This window comes from Mirounga leonina, unplaced genomic scaffold (genome assembly GCF_011800145.1).
Source record: "Mirounga leonina isolate KUSES-001 unplaced genomic scaffold, KU_Mleo_1.0 Mir_175, whole genome shotgun sequence".
Taxonomy (NCBI): Eukaryota; Metazoa; Chordata; class Mammalia; order Carnivora; family Phocidae; genus Mirounga; species Mirounga leonina.
The window spans coordinates 32,958,777-32,974,818 of NW_023270453.1; the positions used below are offsets into that span (position 1 = coordinate 32,958,777).

The 16,042-nt window shown below is 43.1% G+C and overlaps 1 protein-coding gene across 3 annotated transcripts in view; it reads right to left on the reverse strand.

Moving 5' to 3' along the window:
• PARN (poly(A)-specific ribonuclease) overlaps window positions 1-16,042 on the reverse strand; it is a 162,668-nt gene that overhangs the window by 127,885 nt on the left and 18,741 nt on the right. For all 3 annotated transcript variants that reach the window (XM_035022310.1, XM_035022309.1, XM_035022312.1), the window contains exons 11-18: window positions 15,900-15,980; window positions 11,985-12,041; window positions 8,825-8,902; window positions 5,276-5,319; window positions 4,139-4,181; window positions 3,169-3,244; window positions 433-543; window positions 42-111 (exon numbers count right to left, since the gene is read on the reverse strand). In XM_035022310.1, the coding sequence (XP_034878201.1) occupies window positions 42-111; window positions 433-543; window positions 3,169-3,244; window positions 4,139-4,181; window positions 5,276-5,319; window positions 8,825-8,902; window positions 11,985-12,041; window positions 15,900-15,980 (560 nt within the window). The remainder of the gene's footprint in view (window positions 1-41; window positions 112-432; window positions 544-3,168; window positions 3,245-4,138; window positions 4,182-5,275; window positions 5,320-8,824; window positions 8,903-11,984; window positions 12,042-15,899; window positions 15,981-16,042) is intronic.

Genomic DNA, 16,042 nt, shown 5'->3' on the forward strand with positions numbered 1-16,042 from the left:
CACAATGAGAGAACATGGGCACCAGGACCCTGATTACTTACTTGTTAAAAAAAGGTTCAACGAGTTTTGATCTGGCAGACACATGAATTTTTGGAGGGCTAAGAAAAGAACCTAATGAAGAAAAGAAGCAGAGTATTACATACAGTCAAGGAGACAAAGGCTGAAAGTTCAGACAACAAACCATGTAAATCAATAGCACGGTTCAGAAGGGTAAGGGGCACTCATAAGGGCCAAGTGCCACACCAGGTAAGGGTCAACTTGGACTTCCTATGGACTTCCTATGGACTCTGCACGCCCCACCCCAAACCCCTCCAATGCTGACCTCCAACCCTCCCACTTAGACCTGGGTGAGTGGGCCCCAGGGAAATGGTAGACAGGCAAGATCCAGCCCAGACCACGGTATGTTTGGTGGAAATACGTGTGGGTGAGTACCTAGGTAGTTCGCCATGGAGATGAAGCACAGCCCTGTGATATAAGCATCATAGCCCGCCTCGTGGAGCTGTTCAGTAGCCGTGTCATAACTTGGAAAGCCTTCTGCACTTTCTAAAGAGAAAAAAGAAAAAGAGGTTCCCAAGGATATCACAAATCGTGAAGACGGGCAGGCACACTGCCCTACCAAATTGCATTGGTATATGCCACAGAAATATCCTAGACAAGCAGGCAAAGGCTATCTACTTCTTAATTGTCTCCACACAAGACCTTGCAATGTGAAATAAAAGGGTCACTGAAAATGAGGGCTCTAGAGAAATGGCTCAGTGACATCATCAAAGACCCAGCCACAGGCCTCCTCGCTGCACACTGGTAGGTACTATTTACAATCATACATAACTTGCCCTGGATGATGATCCCTCTTCTGACTGTTTTCTGAAGTCCCAAGGAGCTTCTTCCCTCATGACGTGGGACTTAAGTTTTCAGTCATGACTAATAATACCATGGATTTGTGCGTCCCACTGTCTGGGTCTGAATCTATGTTCCACCATTTATCTATGTGACCTTGGGCAAGTCACTCCCGCTCTGGGCCTCCACATTGACAAAATGGAGATGAAAACCAAACCTCCCTCATGAAACTTATAAAAGGATCAAATGAGCTAATGCAGTAAAGCTCTCACATGGTGCCGGGTACATGGTCAATGCTCAGTCACTGGTATCCACCAATACCCCAGGCAACCCTCCCAAAAGGCAAAAGATTCTCTTCAATATCGGCAGCTCAATTCAACAATGCCCTCTGCTGTTTCCAAGCTAATGGATCTAAAGATGAAGGCACAACTAACTCCAAAAATAGATCAGAATTTGCTGTCACGCTGCCTGTGGAACATGGGGCCACTTCGCAAGATAGAGCATTTTACAACATGATTCTTCCGTCACACTGACACACACACATGCTGAAGACTATGTCTGGGAAGAGCGACCAGCTTTAGAGTAAATTCTCTGCCAGGTACCAGAATATTACATGGAAAGAATGGTATAAAACTATAACTCATAGGGGTGCTTGGTTTCAGCTTAGGTCATGATCTCATGGTCATGAGATGGAGCCCCGCCTCTGGCTCTGTGCTCAGCGCAGAGTCTGCTTGAGATTCTCTCTCTCTCCCTCTGCCCCTCCTGCTTGTGCTCTCTCTCTCTAAAATAAATAAATAAATCTTTAAAAAAAAACTTTTAAGGGGCGCCTGGGTGGCTCAGTTGGTTAAGCGACTGCCTTCAGCTCAGGTCATGATCCTGGAGTCCCAGGATCGAGTCCCGCATCAGGCTCCCTGCTCAGCAGGGAGTCTGCTTCTCCCTCTGATCCTCCTCCCTCTCATGCTATCTCTCATTCTTTCTCTCTCAAATAAATCAATAGAATCTTTAAAAAAAAAAAACACTTTAACTCATAAATATTTCCTAGAACCATTCTGAAAATGAGTATCAAAAACACTGTAACAGGGGCACCTGGGTGGCTCAGTCAGTTAAGTGTCTGCCTTTGGCTCAGGTCATGATCCCGTAGTCCCAGGATGGAGCCCCATGTCAGGCTCCCTGCTCCACAGGGAGTCTGCTTCTCCCTCTCGCTCTGCCCCTTCCCCCACTCCTTCTCCCTCTCCCTCTCTCTCTCTCACTCTCTCCCTAAAATAAATAAAGTCTTAAAAAAAAAAAAACACAACAACAGAACCAAAAGTACGAATGGAAATTAACAACAAAGACTTTATTCTTATGTCAATATAAGGCTGTTTAAGCACGAATTTTTAACCTCCGTATTAAGTATTAGACTTTAAGCTTTAAAAAAGTCTTTTAACATGATAGCCAAGTAATATCCTCTACTCTACCACCAGCTGAAACACGTATTTCCAAAATCAATTATTTCCATCATACTGTTATAGAAAAGGTCTAGGCTTTCTTCCCTCACCCTCACTCCTCTTCTTAATTCCTTTTTTGGACTATTACCCAGAAAGGGAAGCAAATAGCTGTAATCTTGGCTGCTTTAGTACCTTCCATTGTCAATTTCTGAACCATTAGTCCAATTATCAATGTCTTCAGAAGTTTGCAGGCTGCAGCTAATGGAATGCTAATTACAGTGTCAGCAGCAAAATGAGGTGTACAGGAACCAAGGAAGTAACACGTGGCAGGTTCACCGAACACCTGGGTAGGAGCGATGACCAGACATGGCAATACATCTCTGCCCCGAGAAACATTCCTCCCTACTTCTGGTTTTCCTTGCTGCTACTGTTCCACAGCTAAGCCACCTCTGTTGAGAGGCAGGGCTGGAGACTCTCCTTCCTCAACTGGAAACCCAGGTCTTGGGCTTTTCGGAGACAAAAAGTGTATTTTCATTCAACCTCTGGCAATTAATCACCAAGTCTTTGTCCCTGCTTAAACAATGCACCATAGAGAAGAAAGACACATCAAGTTTTGGGAGAATTCCAAGCATTAAGAAATAAAAGCCCTGAAGCTTTAATTGCTAAACTTCTCAATGAAGTTTAGCAATTAAAATCTACCCCAAATCTATAAACATAAAATAGACGTAGGATTATGAGACCATCTTTATTCAGAAAGCAGTAATTCAACACAGGGCGTGAGCAAGTTAACTCAGCCAAAATCTGTAAATGTGCATGATGGTGTCTAGAGCAGTTTCATCTTCCTTCTGTGAGATCCGTGATCACAAGCACTTGGGGCACTATCAGGATCACTTTATTTTCTTACCAACTTTAGGAGGGTTGAAAGGTGTCTCTTTTAACCGCTTTTCCAATTCTGCAAGGGATGTGTTGTTAATGATATCCTGCAAACCAGAAAGCAGAGAATTATGAGCTTTAATCATCTCAGTACAACACAGAGGATTCACTGAATGTCAGGACCAAAAAAAAAAAAAAAAAAGGTCTATCTAGTACTGCCCCCTTGTGTTCTTTAAAGAAACTCAGGAGTCACGGTTTCTTCAACGTGAGAGACAGCAAGTGTCAGGTTCACCATGCAGAAAGTATCACCATAGGAAACATCTTTGGAGATGTGTTAAATATCTACAGAACTTGGGCCAGAAAGCTGCGCTGTTCTGGCATTCATTTCACTCAGTTATGTAAAGTCACTTCACAAAATAGCAAATGATTTCACTTTTACCTGAATTTTCCTAATTAGAAAATATAACCAAAATATATAAAATCAAGAAAATAATGAAGTGTGTGCATGAATAACCTATTCAGAAATGCATTCTATATATATAAATATATATATATCCATATACATATATACATACATACACACACGCACATACGTATATACATATATATATATATATATATATATACCTTTTTTTTTTTTTTTTTTAGTAAGCTCTATGCTCAACTTGGGGGCTGAATATATGACCCTGAGATCAAGAGTCGCATGCTCTACTGACTGAGCCAGCCAGGCGCCCCACTCCAGCCCCCAAAAAATACATTATATATATTAATATTAAAAATATTTACATTCAAAAAGAGTACAGGAGAGAAAAAAATAATTCCAACACCCAAAGACAACCACTAATCACATTTTAATATATTTATCTCTAGTCTTTTTCCAATTTTTTTTCTTTTTTGGATGCATCTGAAAATAACAAACTAGACCAGAATTCCAAGCTCCTAGTAGCGAGTCAGAACAATTCAAAACAGTTTATCAGTGACAACTCCAATTTTAAAAATACCTTAAAAGGTTGTGTGCTGGCCATCAATTTTGTATCCAAGAGTCTAAAGACAAAAGAAATGTTAACAAGGTAAACAAAATACACATCAATGTCCAGAACGTATTTTACTCGAATGAAGAGCCCGCCTCCGGTCCTAAAAGCTGGCAAGAGAATTAAGCACATGAGCCAGCTGGGCCTAGCACAGGCACTCTGCGACATGAGACTGGGGCTCAGTCCTCGCAACCCCTCTCCATCAGGAGCCTATGGGGGAGGGCACACACGGCCGCACTCAGAGCACAAGCTCTAGAACTGCCTGTACCTCGACAGGGCGTGGGCTACATCCATTCCAAGGGGAAAGCAAAGATCTTCGTAAGTTTTTCTTACGAAGTTCCAATACTGCTGTAGGTCTAGTACCCCCACGCCGTTACCAACTACTGTATTACCCAGATTTGCACAAAATAAACTCCTGGAGGTCAAAATCTGCATTTGGTAGTTTCATGCAATATCAACTGTGGGAGACACGGTCAGGTAAAGGCACCAGCTTAGAGATGAGGGGAAAAATCTCCATCCAGACAGTTCTTGACTGACTACACAACACTCTTAACTGGACACTTGACTGGGACAAGGCACGTGCGGCGTACAAGAGAGACGACAGCCAACTCAAGTAGATTGTGCCCATTCTTCAGACAGCAGGCTGTGGGGTGAGGAAAAAGCAGGTGCTGCCTATTTTCACTCTCAGTTCAAATTCTGGTTTTTATTTTATTTTATTTATTTATTTATTTATTTATTTTTTAGATTTTATTTATTTATTTGACAGAGAGAGACACAGCGAGAGAGGGAACACAAGTAGAGGGAGTGGGAGAGGGAGAAGCAGGAGCCCGATGTGGGGCTCGATCCCAGGACCCTGGGATCATGACCTGAGCCGAAGGCAGATGCTTAACGACTGAGCCACCCAGGCGCCCCTCAAATTCTGGTTTTTAATGCAATCAAAAGCAAGTGGTCACAGCTGGACCTATTAAATCATTAACCAGCTATTATCAACTGGGTTATAATCATGATCAGATAATTACTACTATTACTATTTATCACCTGTTTGTATCTTATACAGTATGAGAACTATTTTGAATGAAGGATAATGAATCCTCAAAGAAAGCTTACCTGGGGAAAACACATGTCGTCATCTCCTTAAACTCATTTAGGTCCTAACAAAAAAAAAAAAGACAATGACTTGCTGCGATTTTACTAATACACTCACAATATTATAAACATACATAATATTTCAAGCTCCACAGCTCTTCTCAAACTGTGATACCTCACACAGGCCCTTTAAGCTAAACTGCCGGATTCATTACTAGTTAATAATCACCTTCCAAAAATCGTCACAATTTCCTCACTGACTGGGAATCATATGATCTGACATAAAACTTTTGCATAACCAAAACAGACAAACTTGAGCATTTTATGGCTGAAATAGAGGAAGGGGGGAAAGTTTCTATTATATGTAGAAAGCTTTCAGTAATAGCTCTATCAAATGAATCCATCATTAACAATGAGACTAGCAGAGTTATGTAGTAAATAAAATGGTTTATACAGGAAACGGACATATTGTAACCTAGGTTATACCTTTACTGAGAATATCTCTGAAATGCTAGGTAAAATGGCCATTAAAACGCAGACTTTCCAATATGCACAGTGCATGCTTTAACTACTCACAAAATTGCTAAAGAAGCACCAGTAGCAAGTGCCTAAATTAGACAATTCATTTCCCAGTTTATTTTGATCAGGAAGTCTAAAGCCGAAATGAGATGGATCTAATTTTGAATGAACTCATTTACATACATAATTGCCACACCAGACTGAGTAGTCATACTCCTGACCCTTTTTAACTACGCTTCTCTTCAGCGTTATTCATGCTTCATAGCAAACTGCCATTTCCAATTAGCTTTCCAAGCCTGTAAATACAGACTGTTATTTATGTAGTTTGGGATATTTACCAGCTTTTCAATGGCTATCGTTAAATTAATGGACAATACATGAACAAGTGGTTTCAGTGCTGAAGTCAAACAAAAATGCAATAATGACTACTGTCACCTCACAATACCATCACAAAGCCTCACCAGCAAGAAAAAATTAGAATTATGGCTACTTCCAGGGCTAGCATATAGCAGAGCTCTAGACCTATGCCTTCTAAAAGGTCACACTGAAATACCAAGAAGATCCTTCAGAAGAGTCTCCCCTAAAAGACAGCTCCAAAACACGGATTCTTTAGTATACTTTTAAATGCAAAATTTGGTACCAGTGCATGTAAAAAGTTCTACCATTTTAAATATGTTTTCTCATTTATTCTCACCACTTCTTCCAAAACTAGTTGGAAGAAAACCAATTTTCTCCCCCTGACAATGGCAGAACACAAAAAAGTTCAATTACTGACTCGGGTCACCTTAGTAATAAATAAAGCAAGGGATGAAGCCATGTCTCCTAACCCACGTCCTACACCGCAACAAATCTCAAGCTCTTTCTACGAGAACTGAATTCAGAACTACAGTAGTTTCGTTCAAGGTACCATTTACTGAGTGCTTACATACAATGTGCTATGCTAGGCATTTAGACACAGACAATAAAAAGGTTACACTCCTTGTCCGAGGAGCTAATCACCTAGAAGAAGGGGACAGGGGTCAAAAAAAACTGCTCAAGAGCTACAGAGTTCTGCGGCAGTTCAGAGAAAGGAAAGATCACCTCTTGGGCAAGGCAGCAGGCAGGGAAACCTTCGTGGAAGAGGCATACGCTAGATCTTGGTAAGACAGGTAAAGCTGTACACAGGCAAACGTGGAGAAAAGCCGGAGAAAATTCAGAAAGGAGGAAATCGTATACCAAAATCACAGACAGGAAAAAACATAAAGCGGTCCCAGGAACAAATGAGCCAGTCCGGATGGGAATAAAGAGGGTCACAAGTGACTAGAAGACACAGGGCTGCTGGGCCAGATCACAGAAAGCTTGCCACGTCAGGCTAAAAAGAATCAGCCGTACAGAAAAGCAAAGAAGACGGGATTAGGTTCAGAAGTTTGAGTACTGTCAGTGATGTGAACAGAACCATATATCAGATTATAAAACTGGCACAGTCGGAAGATACTCATTTTTTAAAATCAATATTTAATGCCCCCTATGTGCCAAACTCTGTTTGGTGTTAAAAACACCTATAAACGCAGCATTTAATATACTTCCTCTTCCCTTACCAGTCACTTCCCTGGTTTAAGGCCAAAAAATCATAAGAGGAGCTGCTATGCTTTGGTCGACTTGGCCAATAGAAGCAGTTGATCTGAAGTAAACATCAGCTCTCTAGATTTGTACACTGCACATTCATATCCATCATGTTTGAGACTCACCACCATGAAGTCTTTGAGTCCCAGAGGGGGTGATACCATTGTCATGAGAAGCAATGACAACCTTGAGGCTGCAGAAACAGGACAAGGGGAGCAAGAGACCCACTGTATTCACAGCTGGGCTTTGTTGGACTTTTCCAAAGAAAGACATCAAGATCCTGATGGAACAATGTCTCCTAAGACATGTGAAGTAGGGACGCCTGGGTGGCTCAGCTGGTTATGTGTCTGACTCTTCATTTTGGCTCAGGTCGTAATCTCAGGGCCATGAGACTGAGCCCCACGTCGGGCTCTGCACTGGGCATGGAGCCTGTTTAAGATTCTCAAAATAGAGCAAATAAAGGAGGGGGAGGACATGGTGATGGGAGGCAAGCAAGATGAGCCCGTGTGCACAGTTAGGGAGCGAAAGAGGAAGAGACAGAAGAGAAACTCTTTTCCTGAAGAGCCGAAGAGGCTTGTGCCTCTGTGCCCTGAGCCAACATGGCTCTAAGAGCAAAAAAACACCAAGGTTAACGGAGAATCTAAGGGAAGCAGCCTAGCAAGAGGTCAGCAACAATTCTGAATTTTGTAGGACCTGATCCAGTCCAGCTGACCTGAAGTACCACTCACCTTCAGTGGCCCCATTATGGCTAATGTTAGCAGCAACAAACTAGAAGACCGCGCCTGTGGTCGAGAATGCCTGCCCAGCACTAAATGAGCAAACCACTGGCCTCAAGTTGAAACAAATGTCCAACTCTGCTCTGGCAATGGCACATGACTGAAGATCCCCTACAACAGCTTGTAAGTACATCTCTTAAAAAAGGTACACCCAAGCACATGAGATGCTCTCTGGGAACGTGCTGCATACAAGGAAACAGCACTCATGTAGAGAATGCTTTCTCGGTAATAAGCAATTATGAGTTTGTCTTCTCTTTTTTTTCAAGTTTTCATTTTAATTCCAGTTAACATATAGTGTTGTATTAGTTTCAGGTGTACAATAGAGTGCTCATCACAAGTGCGCTCCTTCATCCCCATCACCTGTTCCCCCCAGCCCCCCCAGCCCCCCGCCCCTCTGGTGACCATCAGTTTGTTTTCTGGAGTTAAGAGTCTGTTTCTTGGTTTGTCTCTCTCTCTCTCTCTCCCTCTGTCTCTCTCTCTCTCTCTCACTTTTTTTCCCCTTTGCTCATTTGTTTTTTTTGGTCTTCAACTCCACATATGAGTGAAATCATATGGTATTTGTCATTCTCTGACTGGCTTCACTTAGCATAATACGCTCTAGTTCCATCCACGTCGTTGCAAATGGCAAGAGATGGTGAATTTTTTAACACAGGCTAGCAGGCAGGTCACTTACCACAGGCAGAGGGCAGCAGAACTGATGAACAGTGTGCATGACATCCAAGAGCATGTTGTGTCCAATAACGAGTTTTCCCTAAAGAAAGTCGGGGTGAAGGAGAAGATTTCTTGGCACAAAATTATACTGGGGCTTGAGAGTGAAATGTATGGTTCAGATTCTATGAGGATTTTTTACTAAACTTAATTTTGATACTAAAAAATATACTTATGCAAATAAATAACTTAGGGCTGGCTTTATTCCTCTTTACTCTTAGAGTATTAAATCCATTATGCAAAGTAAAAGCTCCAATGACTTTGATATCATTGATCTCTGCTTTTTATTTATCTTGCCACCCTCAAGAATCAGAAGTAGTAAAATTTTTATTGAAGGGCTCAAAAAAGTAACTGAAAAGGCTAAGTACCTTGAACTGTCAATAATTTGTGAACGGGCTCCAAATACCTATTCTAGGAGTGTATTCCTTAAAACAACTCACTGATTTTTAAAAGACATATCTGTGACAACACTGAAAGGTAAAAATAATTAATTTCTAATTCTATCAAACAATGCATTCTCATTCCCTTCACATCTATGTCAAAATTGAGGGGGCATGTTCTTAAATACAACTTTCAATGCAATTTATCGCTTTTCTACCAACTGAAGTATAATATGTGTTCAGTAAATCACTCCATTGTGATAGAAAATAAACTACCAAAATGGAGCATCGACTTAGATTTAGCCAGCCAGGTGACACCATTTTTAACAGAAAGCATCTGGTCATCACAGTGGAGCTTTTGACTGAGTCCCAGTACATCCTCAGAGTGATACTTCTTGACTCATAGGGCTAAACGTAATTCTTAGAAATAAATAGTTCTATACGAAATCTTCCAAATCCAACAGACAAGCTGTCCTTTTGGCTCAGTAACACCACAGTAGTACCCAGTGCCAGATCTGGGTTTCTAAAAATCATTATCCAATAAAAGGAACCAGGGCTCCTTGGAGAACTCACGGATTCTAGAACTGAGGCAGGGAAAATACAACGTGAGTCTGAACAGCTTGTGATGCCAAAGAATGCGGAGGTGCTCAAAAAAGGGTGGGGGCCGGGGCACCACGGGGCTCAGTCGGTTAAGCATGTGACTCTTGATTTTGGCTCAGGTCATGATCTCAGGGTTGTGGGATCAGGCCCTGCATCAGGCTCTGTACTTTGGCAGAGTCTGCTTGTCCCTCTCCCTCTGCTCCTCCCCCGCACGTGTTCTCTCTCTCTCTCTCTCAAATAAATAAAATCTTTAAAAACAAAAAACAAAAACACTGAGATTATAATAGACAACGAAAGACGGCCCAGACTGCTGAAGACTAAGGAAAAGAAACAAGTAAATGCAACGTGGGGTCCTGGAAAGAACCATGAACTCAGTGGGGAAAGTGATGCTGTTCAGGTAAGGCCTACAGTTTGGTTCATAACATCATACCAGCATTCACCTCCTGGTTCAGATAACCACATGGTTATATGAGGCATCAGCAGAAGGTAGCGAGGTGAGGGATCAGTGGAAACTCTGTACTATTTCTGTGACTGCTGTGAGTGTAAAAGTAGTATAACATAACTTTTTTAACATACAGGAAACACAGATTTACTACAAAGAGTGGCAGGGAAAGAATGTGATGTGATATAAATATTTAAGAGTACTGAGTATTCACCGGCTTTATAGAGCTTGACTCTGTGTTTTTAAGGTATGTGACTTCTAAATTTTAAATGTTTGGGTCACTGATAAAGGGGACTTGTCTTCGTAGTATGCTCTGTGTCATTAACTACCAACGGTCAGCAGCATGTTGTAAATTATTCTGTAGCAGACAGACAACAGGGAGATGGACACAGCCAGCTACGGCATCTGGGTATGAACCAGGCAAACAGACCCAACTATCGGGATGGCCATAAGAGAGCTCAAAGCCAAGTGATGCCCCACAGGTCTATATTTCAGGGCTGGCCTCAGTCAATTCAACCACTTCTCTGAAGTCTGCTGGCTAAGTGTGGATGATATAAGCAAATGTGACCAGAAATTCCTCCTTGCTTCTCTGGATACCTGTGTCTTAGCATTCATGAACAGACTCTCTTGCCTTTGTTTCTCTCCAGACTCATCCGACTTTCTATCCCGTTCTGGTTACCTCACTGACTTCTTTTACAGGGCTCTGTAACTTGCTGTTCATCCCCAGTGGAGGACAGTGGCATGCCCCCTCTCAAGTGCTCCTGTTCTCACAAGCCTGCACTTGGAGGAACACAGAGGGGATCTCTACGGCCTTAAAGTGTCCTAGGTGCAAAGCTCAGCACCTAAGTGACAAGACAAAATGATTCCTTCTCCAGGGGAGATAATTCCTTCTCCCATGGCCAGCTACTCTAGGAACAGAAAGTCTTAGCCTCCAGGCTATTGAGCATCCCAGCAAGCTGTCTGACTTGGCTGTGTAATCCACGAAACCACCAGCAGCCTGGCCCAATTTATCTACGCCAAGTCATGGAGGCCTCTTTTCCAACGGGACTTAGAAAACAAGCAAAAATGTCCGCCATACCAATCACGGAATGCTCTAGCATATTTACACAAAAGGTCAACACGTTTTAAAACTTATCAAATATCACAAAGGCTATCACACGCAATTCAGTTACAGTTATGCAGAAGAACTCAACACAATTATTTTTGTCCTCTAGACTCTTCTAATTATGGAACAGAACACCCTCAGTCAGATACCTGATTATTTCTCCCCATACTCCTTACTTGCCTTTTCCAGTTCTTAATGGTTTTGAGAATAATAAAAGTAAGTTTCATGTAGCCATATAAGGAAATCATAGTATAACCTTCCTATGCGTTGTACAAGAAAACCTTTTTAATTTTTTTTATTTTTAGGTAATCTCTACACCCAGCGTGGGGCTCGAACTCACAACCCTAAGATCAAGAGTCACATGCTCTACCGGCTGAGCCAGCCAGGCGCCCCCACAAGAAAACCTTCTGGAAAATGGTGTGGATCCAATCGGCAATTATGATGTCACTGAGCGCATTAAAACCAAAGTCTCCCTCCATACCAGGTAAACATTCTACACGTGACCAAATGGGTAGTTGGCAATGATGACTAAGCATTTCACCTTAAATGTCATGTTCAGGAATCTAGCTGAAAAAAAGAAAAAGCCTGGTTCACTTACCGAATTGGCAATGGCATGAATGACTCTAGAAAATCCCACAGCATCATTCAGTTCTTCCTGATTTAGAGAAACAAACCAAGAAAACTGCTGACGTACACATATTCCTTATCTGAATCGGTTAAAATGTAGCCCCCAAAAACACTTTAGTGTTATATTGAGTTAGATAGCTTTAGTTTCCCTGTTCTGTCTCCATGATCCCAAAGAACTGCGTCTGACATAACTTATGTACACACCTTTCTTCTGTTTTAGAACGTGGAATTAGCAAGTCCCAAACTATTCAATAGTTACTAAAATAATGGCACCTAGGGTTTACCTATCACTTCAAATCATTTGTTGAAATTTCCAAGTCCAGCAAATGGCCTTAAAAATACAAACTTTTCAAAGCTGCCACCTGCTGGCCAAATTCAATACTGCATTAAATTCTGAGGAAGCCCATCTAGCAGCGGACTGACTGATCAAATCAAGCATTCTCATAATTTCTGGCTTTTTTCCTTGTCAAATGCATTTTTGTACTTTTGGAGCATAGCATTCTGAGACTCAGCCCCACCCAGTTTCTTCTCTCCTTTCCTCCCAATGATGTCTGAATAGGCTCAATTTCTCTCCTATCTTGATACCCCATCCTCAGTGCTAAGCTGGATGCACCTGCTGCCCTTCCTGTCTCATCATAGCTACATTACTCGAGGCTTCTCTCCGTTCACTCGCTCCTTGCAGCCCTCTCTCTGGCCTCACCCCCACTGAAACGGCTCATCTCTTTAAACTACTCCCAAGGCTAACAAGTGACGGCGGGGATATGGAGAAACTGGAACACTTGTGCCCTGTTGGTGGGAATGTAAAGTGGTTCAGTCGCTATGGAAAACAGTATGGCAGTTCCCCAAAAAATTAAATATAGAATTTCCACGCGATCCAGCAATTTCACTTCTGGGTATATACCCAAAAGAACTGAAAGCAAGGACTCCAAGAGATATTTGCACACCCATGATCATAACAGCATTATTCACAAGAACCAAAAGGCAGAAGCAACCCAGTGTCCATGACAGATGGATGAAGAACATGTAGTCTCTACAGACAATGGACTACAGACAATAGACTACTATTCAGCTCTAAAAGGAAGGGAATTCTGACACCTGCTACAACACGGGTAAACCTGGAGGGCATTATGCTGAGTGAAATAAACCAGTCACAAAAAGACTAATGCTGCACAATTCCACTTACATGAGGCACCCAGAGTAGTCAGACCCACAGAGACAGCAAGTAGAAGGGGAGTTGCCAGGGGCTGGGGTGCAGATAGGGAGTTAGTGTCTAATGAGATGAGAACAGTGACAAGGATGGATGATGTGGCTACACAACAAGGTGAAAGCACTTAATCCTACAGAACTGTACACTTGGAAACAGGAGAGTAAATTTTCTGTGTATTTTGCCACAATAATTTCTTTTTAATTTTTAAAAATGTTTTTTAAAAACTTCATAACCCTATGTTTTAATGACATTTTTAGTACTTTCTCCCAGATAGACTGCTAACTCTTAGATAGGAAAGCCACGAATCATTCGTTCTGGGACGCCTGGGTGGTTTAGTCGGTTAAGCATCTGCCTTCGGCTCAGGTCGTGATCCCGGGATCCTGGGATCCATCCCCACGTCAGGCTCCCTGCTCAGTGAGGAGTCTGCTTCTCCCTCTGCTCCTCCCCCCGCTCAGTGCTCACTCTCTCGCGCTCTCTCTCTCAAATAAATAAATAAATCGTTTGTTCTGACACCCTCTGCACCTACCATAATGCTGGAACACACGGTGAGTATGCTACAAATGGTGAATAACTAATTCGAACCTAATTCCTATACCAAAAGTGTTCATTGTTCCTTGTGACCAGAGGTCTTTGTCAGGTGGATGAACAGCTGAATTCCTGGAATGATGACTGCTGTGCTGGGGTCCCTGCTAAATATCCCAGTTCCCTTGGTTCTTAGATTTCTATCTTGTTCTCCTCTGTCCTCTGGGTTGGAATTCTAGCTCTCAAAACTGTTACTAAACTTTTACTGCAACACTTAAAAATAATTATTATTATTATTTAAAAAAAAAAAAAAAGGACTCCCAAGGCTAAACCCAGTGGCCACATATCCATCTTTATCCGTAACTTCTCCTCTGTTGACATTCCCCTCTTCGAACATTCTCTTCCCTTGGCTGCTGGTCACAAGACTCTCCGGGTACATTCTTCTACTTCTGCTTATCATTTAAATGCCAGATCCCTCAGGAACCTACCCCAGACCATCTTATCCTCATTCTTCGGCACACGGTGGATGCTCCAGCCCAGTCCCGGTTCTCCCCACCAACGACAGCCACACCTAGCCCTCACCTCACCTTCTCTCCTGCGCTCCAGAAGGACAAACCTGCCTACAGGACACCCACCCGTGGACGCCCCAAGACATCTAAAACGTCACCGGGTCAAAAACAGAAGGTAACATCCTTCTCCACTTTGGGGGGACAGCTGTGCCATGGTGCCCTGGTGACCTTGCATGTATCCACATAGACCACATGGGCAAAGGCCTGAGTCACGACCCATCTCTGTGTCGGTGGAACACCCCGGGAAGAGTGGGTGGGAGACAGAGGTTTATGAGGGGCTGCTTTGAGGCCCTCTCCTGCCTGCCTCCCTCTTTCTCCTGGGAGGCTGTCATGAGGGATTCTCCCTGCCTCCCAGGTTCTGATGAGGCAGGGGGCTTTCTACCCACCCTCCTTTGCAGAATACAGCTAGAGCACAGAAAAGTGCTCAGCCGTGGTCCAGAATTGGCTCCTTGGTAATGGGGTAGCCACAACTCACACAGTAGTCCCCAGGCCCCTTTGGCTTCAGTGCTGTCTTTTTGGTGGGTGGGACCACATGCAGCTGGTACCTCTGGCTGATCTTCCTTCTCTACTGAAGCAAGAAACTGTCTCAGTTCAGCAGTGGCTTTTTGCATCCTTAATGATTAGACCAGTCAGATGTGGCCCTGCCTTATGCATGTGTGAGCTCTTGGCCTCCTCCACCTGTCCCCCCAATTGGCTTTAAAATCACTCTGGGCCACCCCATCTGACACCAGTCTACCCAGTTGCTCAAATTTCTAGCTTGAGTATCTTTCTTTTCTCCCTTCCACTTTCACCACCCACACCCAATCCCAAATTCCACTGAGTCTACCTTTTTTTTTTTTTCAAAGATTTTTATTTATTTGAGACAGAGAGACAGTGAGAGAGGAAACACAAGCAGGGGGAGTGGGAGAGGGAGAAGCAGGCTTCCATGGGGCAGGGAGCCCAATGCAGGGCTTGATCCCAGGACCCTGGGACCATGACCTGAGCCAAAGGCTTAACGCCTGAGCCACCCAGGCGCCCCCACTGAGTCTACCTTCTAAACATCTCCAGGGTCCACCTAAATTGCTATCCAGTATCCTATTCCAGCTCACCGACATCTCACAGATTACTCCACAGCCTAACTGGTCTCCCTGCCTCCGGTCCTCCTCACTGGAATCCACTCTCCAGACAGCAACCAGGGTGATGCTCTGACAATGCAAATACCACCATGTCATCCTAATCTGTCGAATCACAGGTTCCAGTTTGTTTTAGGAAAACCAGCAACTGTGCCCGAGGCTAAACACAGCAGTATTAGCTAATGGGCATGCGATTCAGGGACACACAATCTGAATGATGACCAAGAATACATTTTTTTAGAGGCTGACTCACACAGATGATTCACATGTCAGACTCACTTTGGTGGCTATGTCTAAATTCTTAACCTTAAGTTTCCCTTGTTCTGTTCTAGGTGTTTCTGCCAATTCAATGCTGCTATGTTAGGACACTATTCATTACGCTGAATGTGACACAGGATCTACAAACATGCAGGAAGGCCTACATCAGTACCAAGCTGCCATTTCTCACCCAAAAGACATGAACATAACTCAGTCACCTGTTCCTTAGCAAGTTTCTGCTGCTCCCTCCTCTTACGCTCTTCTTCATCTACTTTGCTGATGACGATGTAGCGCTCTTTCTGAAAGATATAAAGGAGATGTACAACTTTCCAGAAGCAACCTGACTTCAAACAACTCAGAT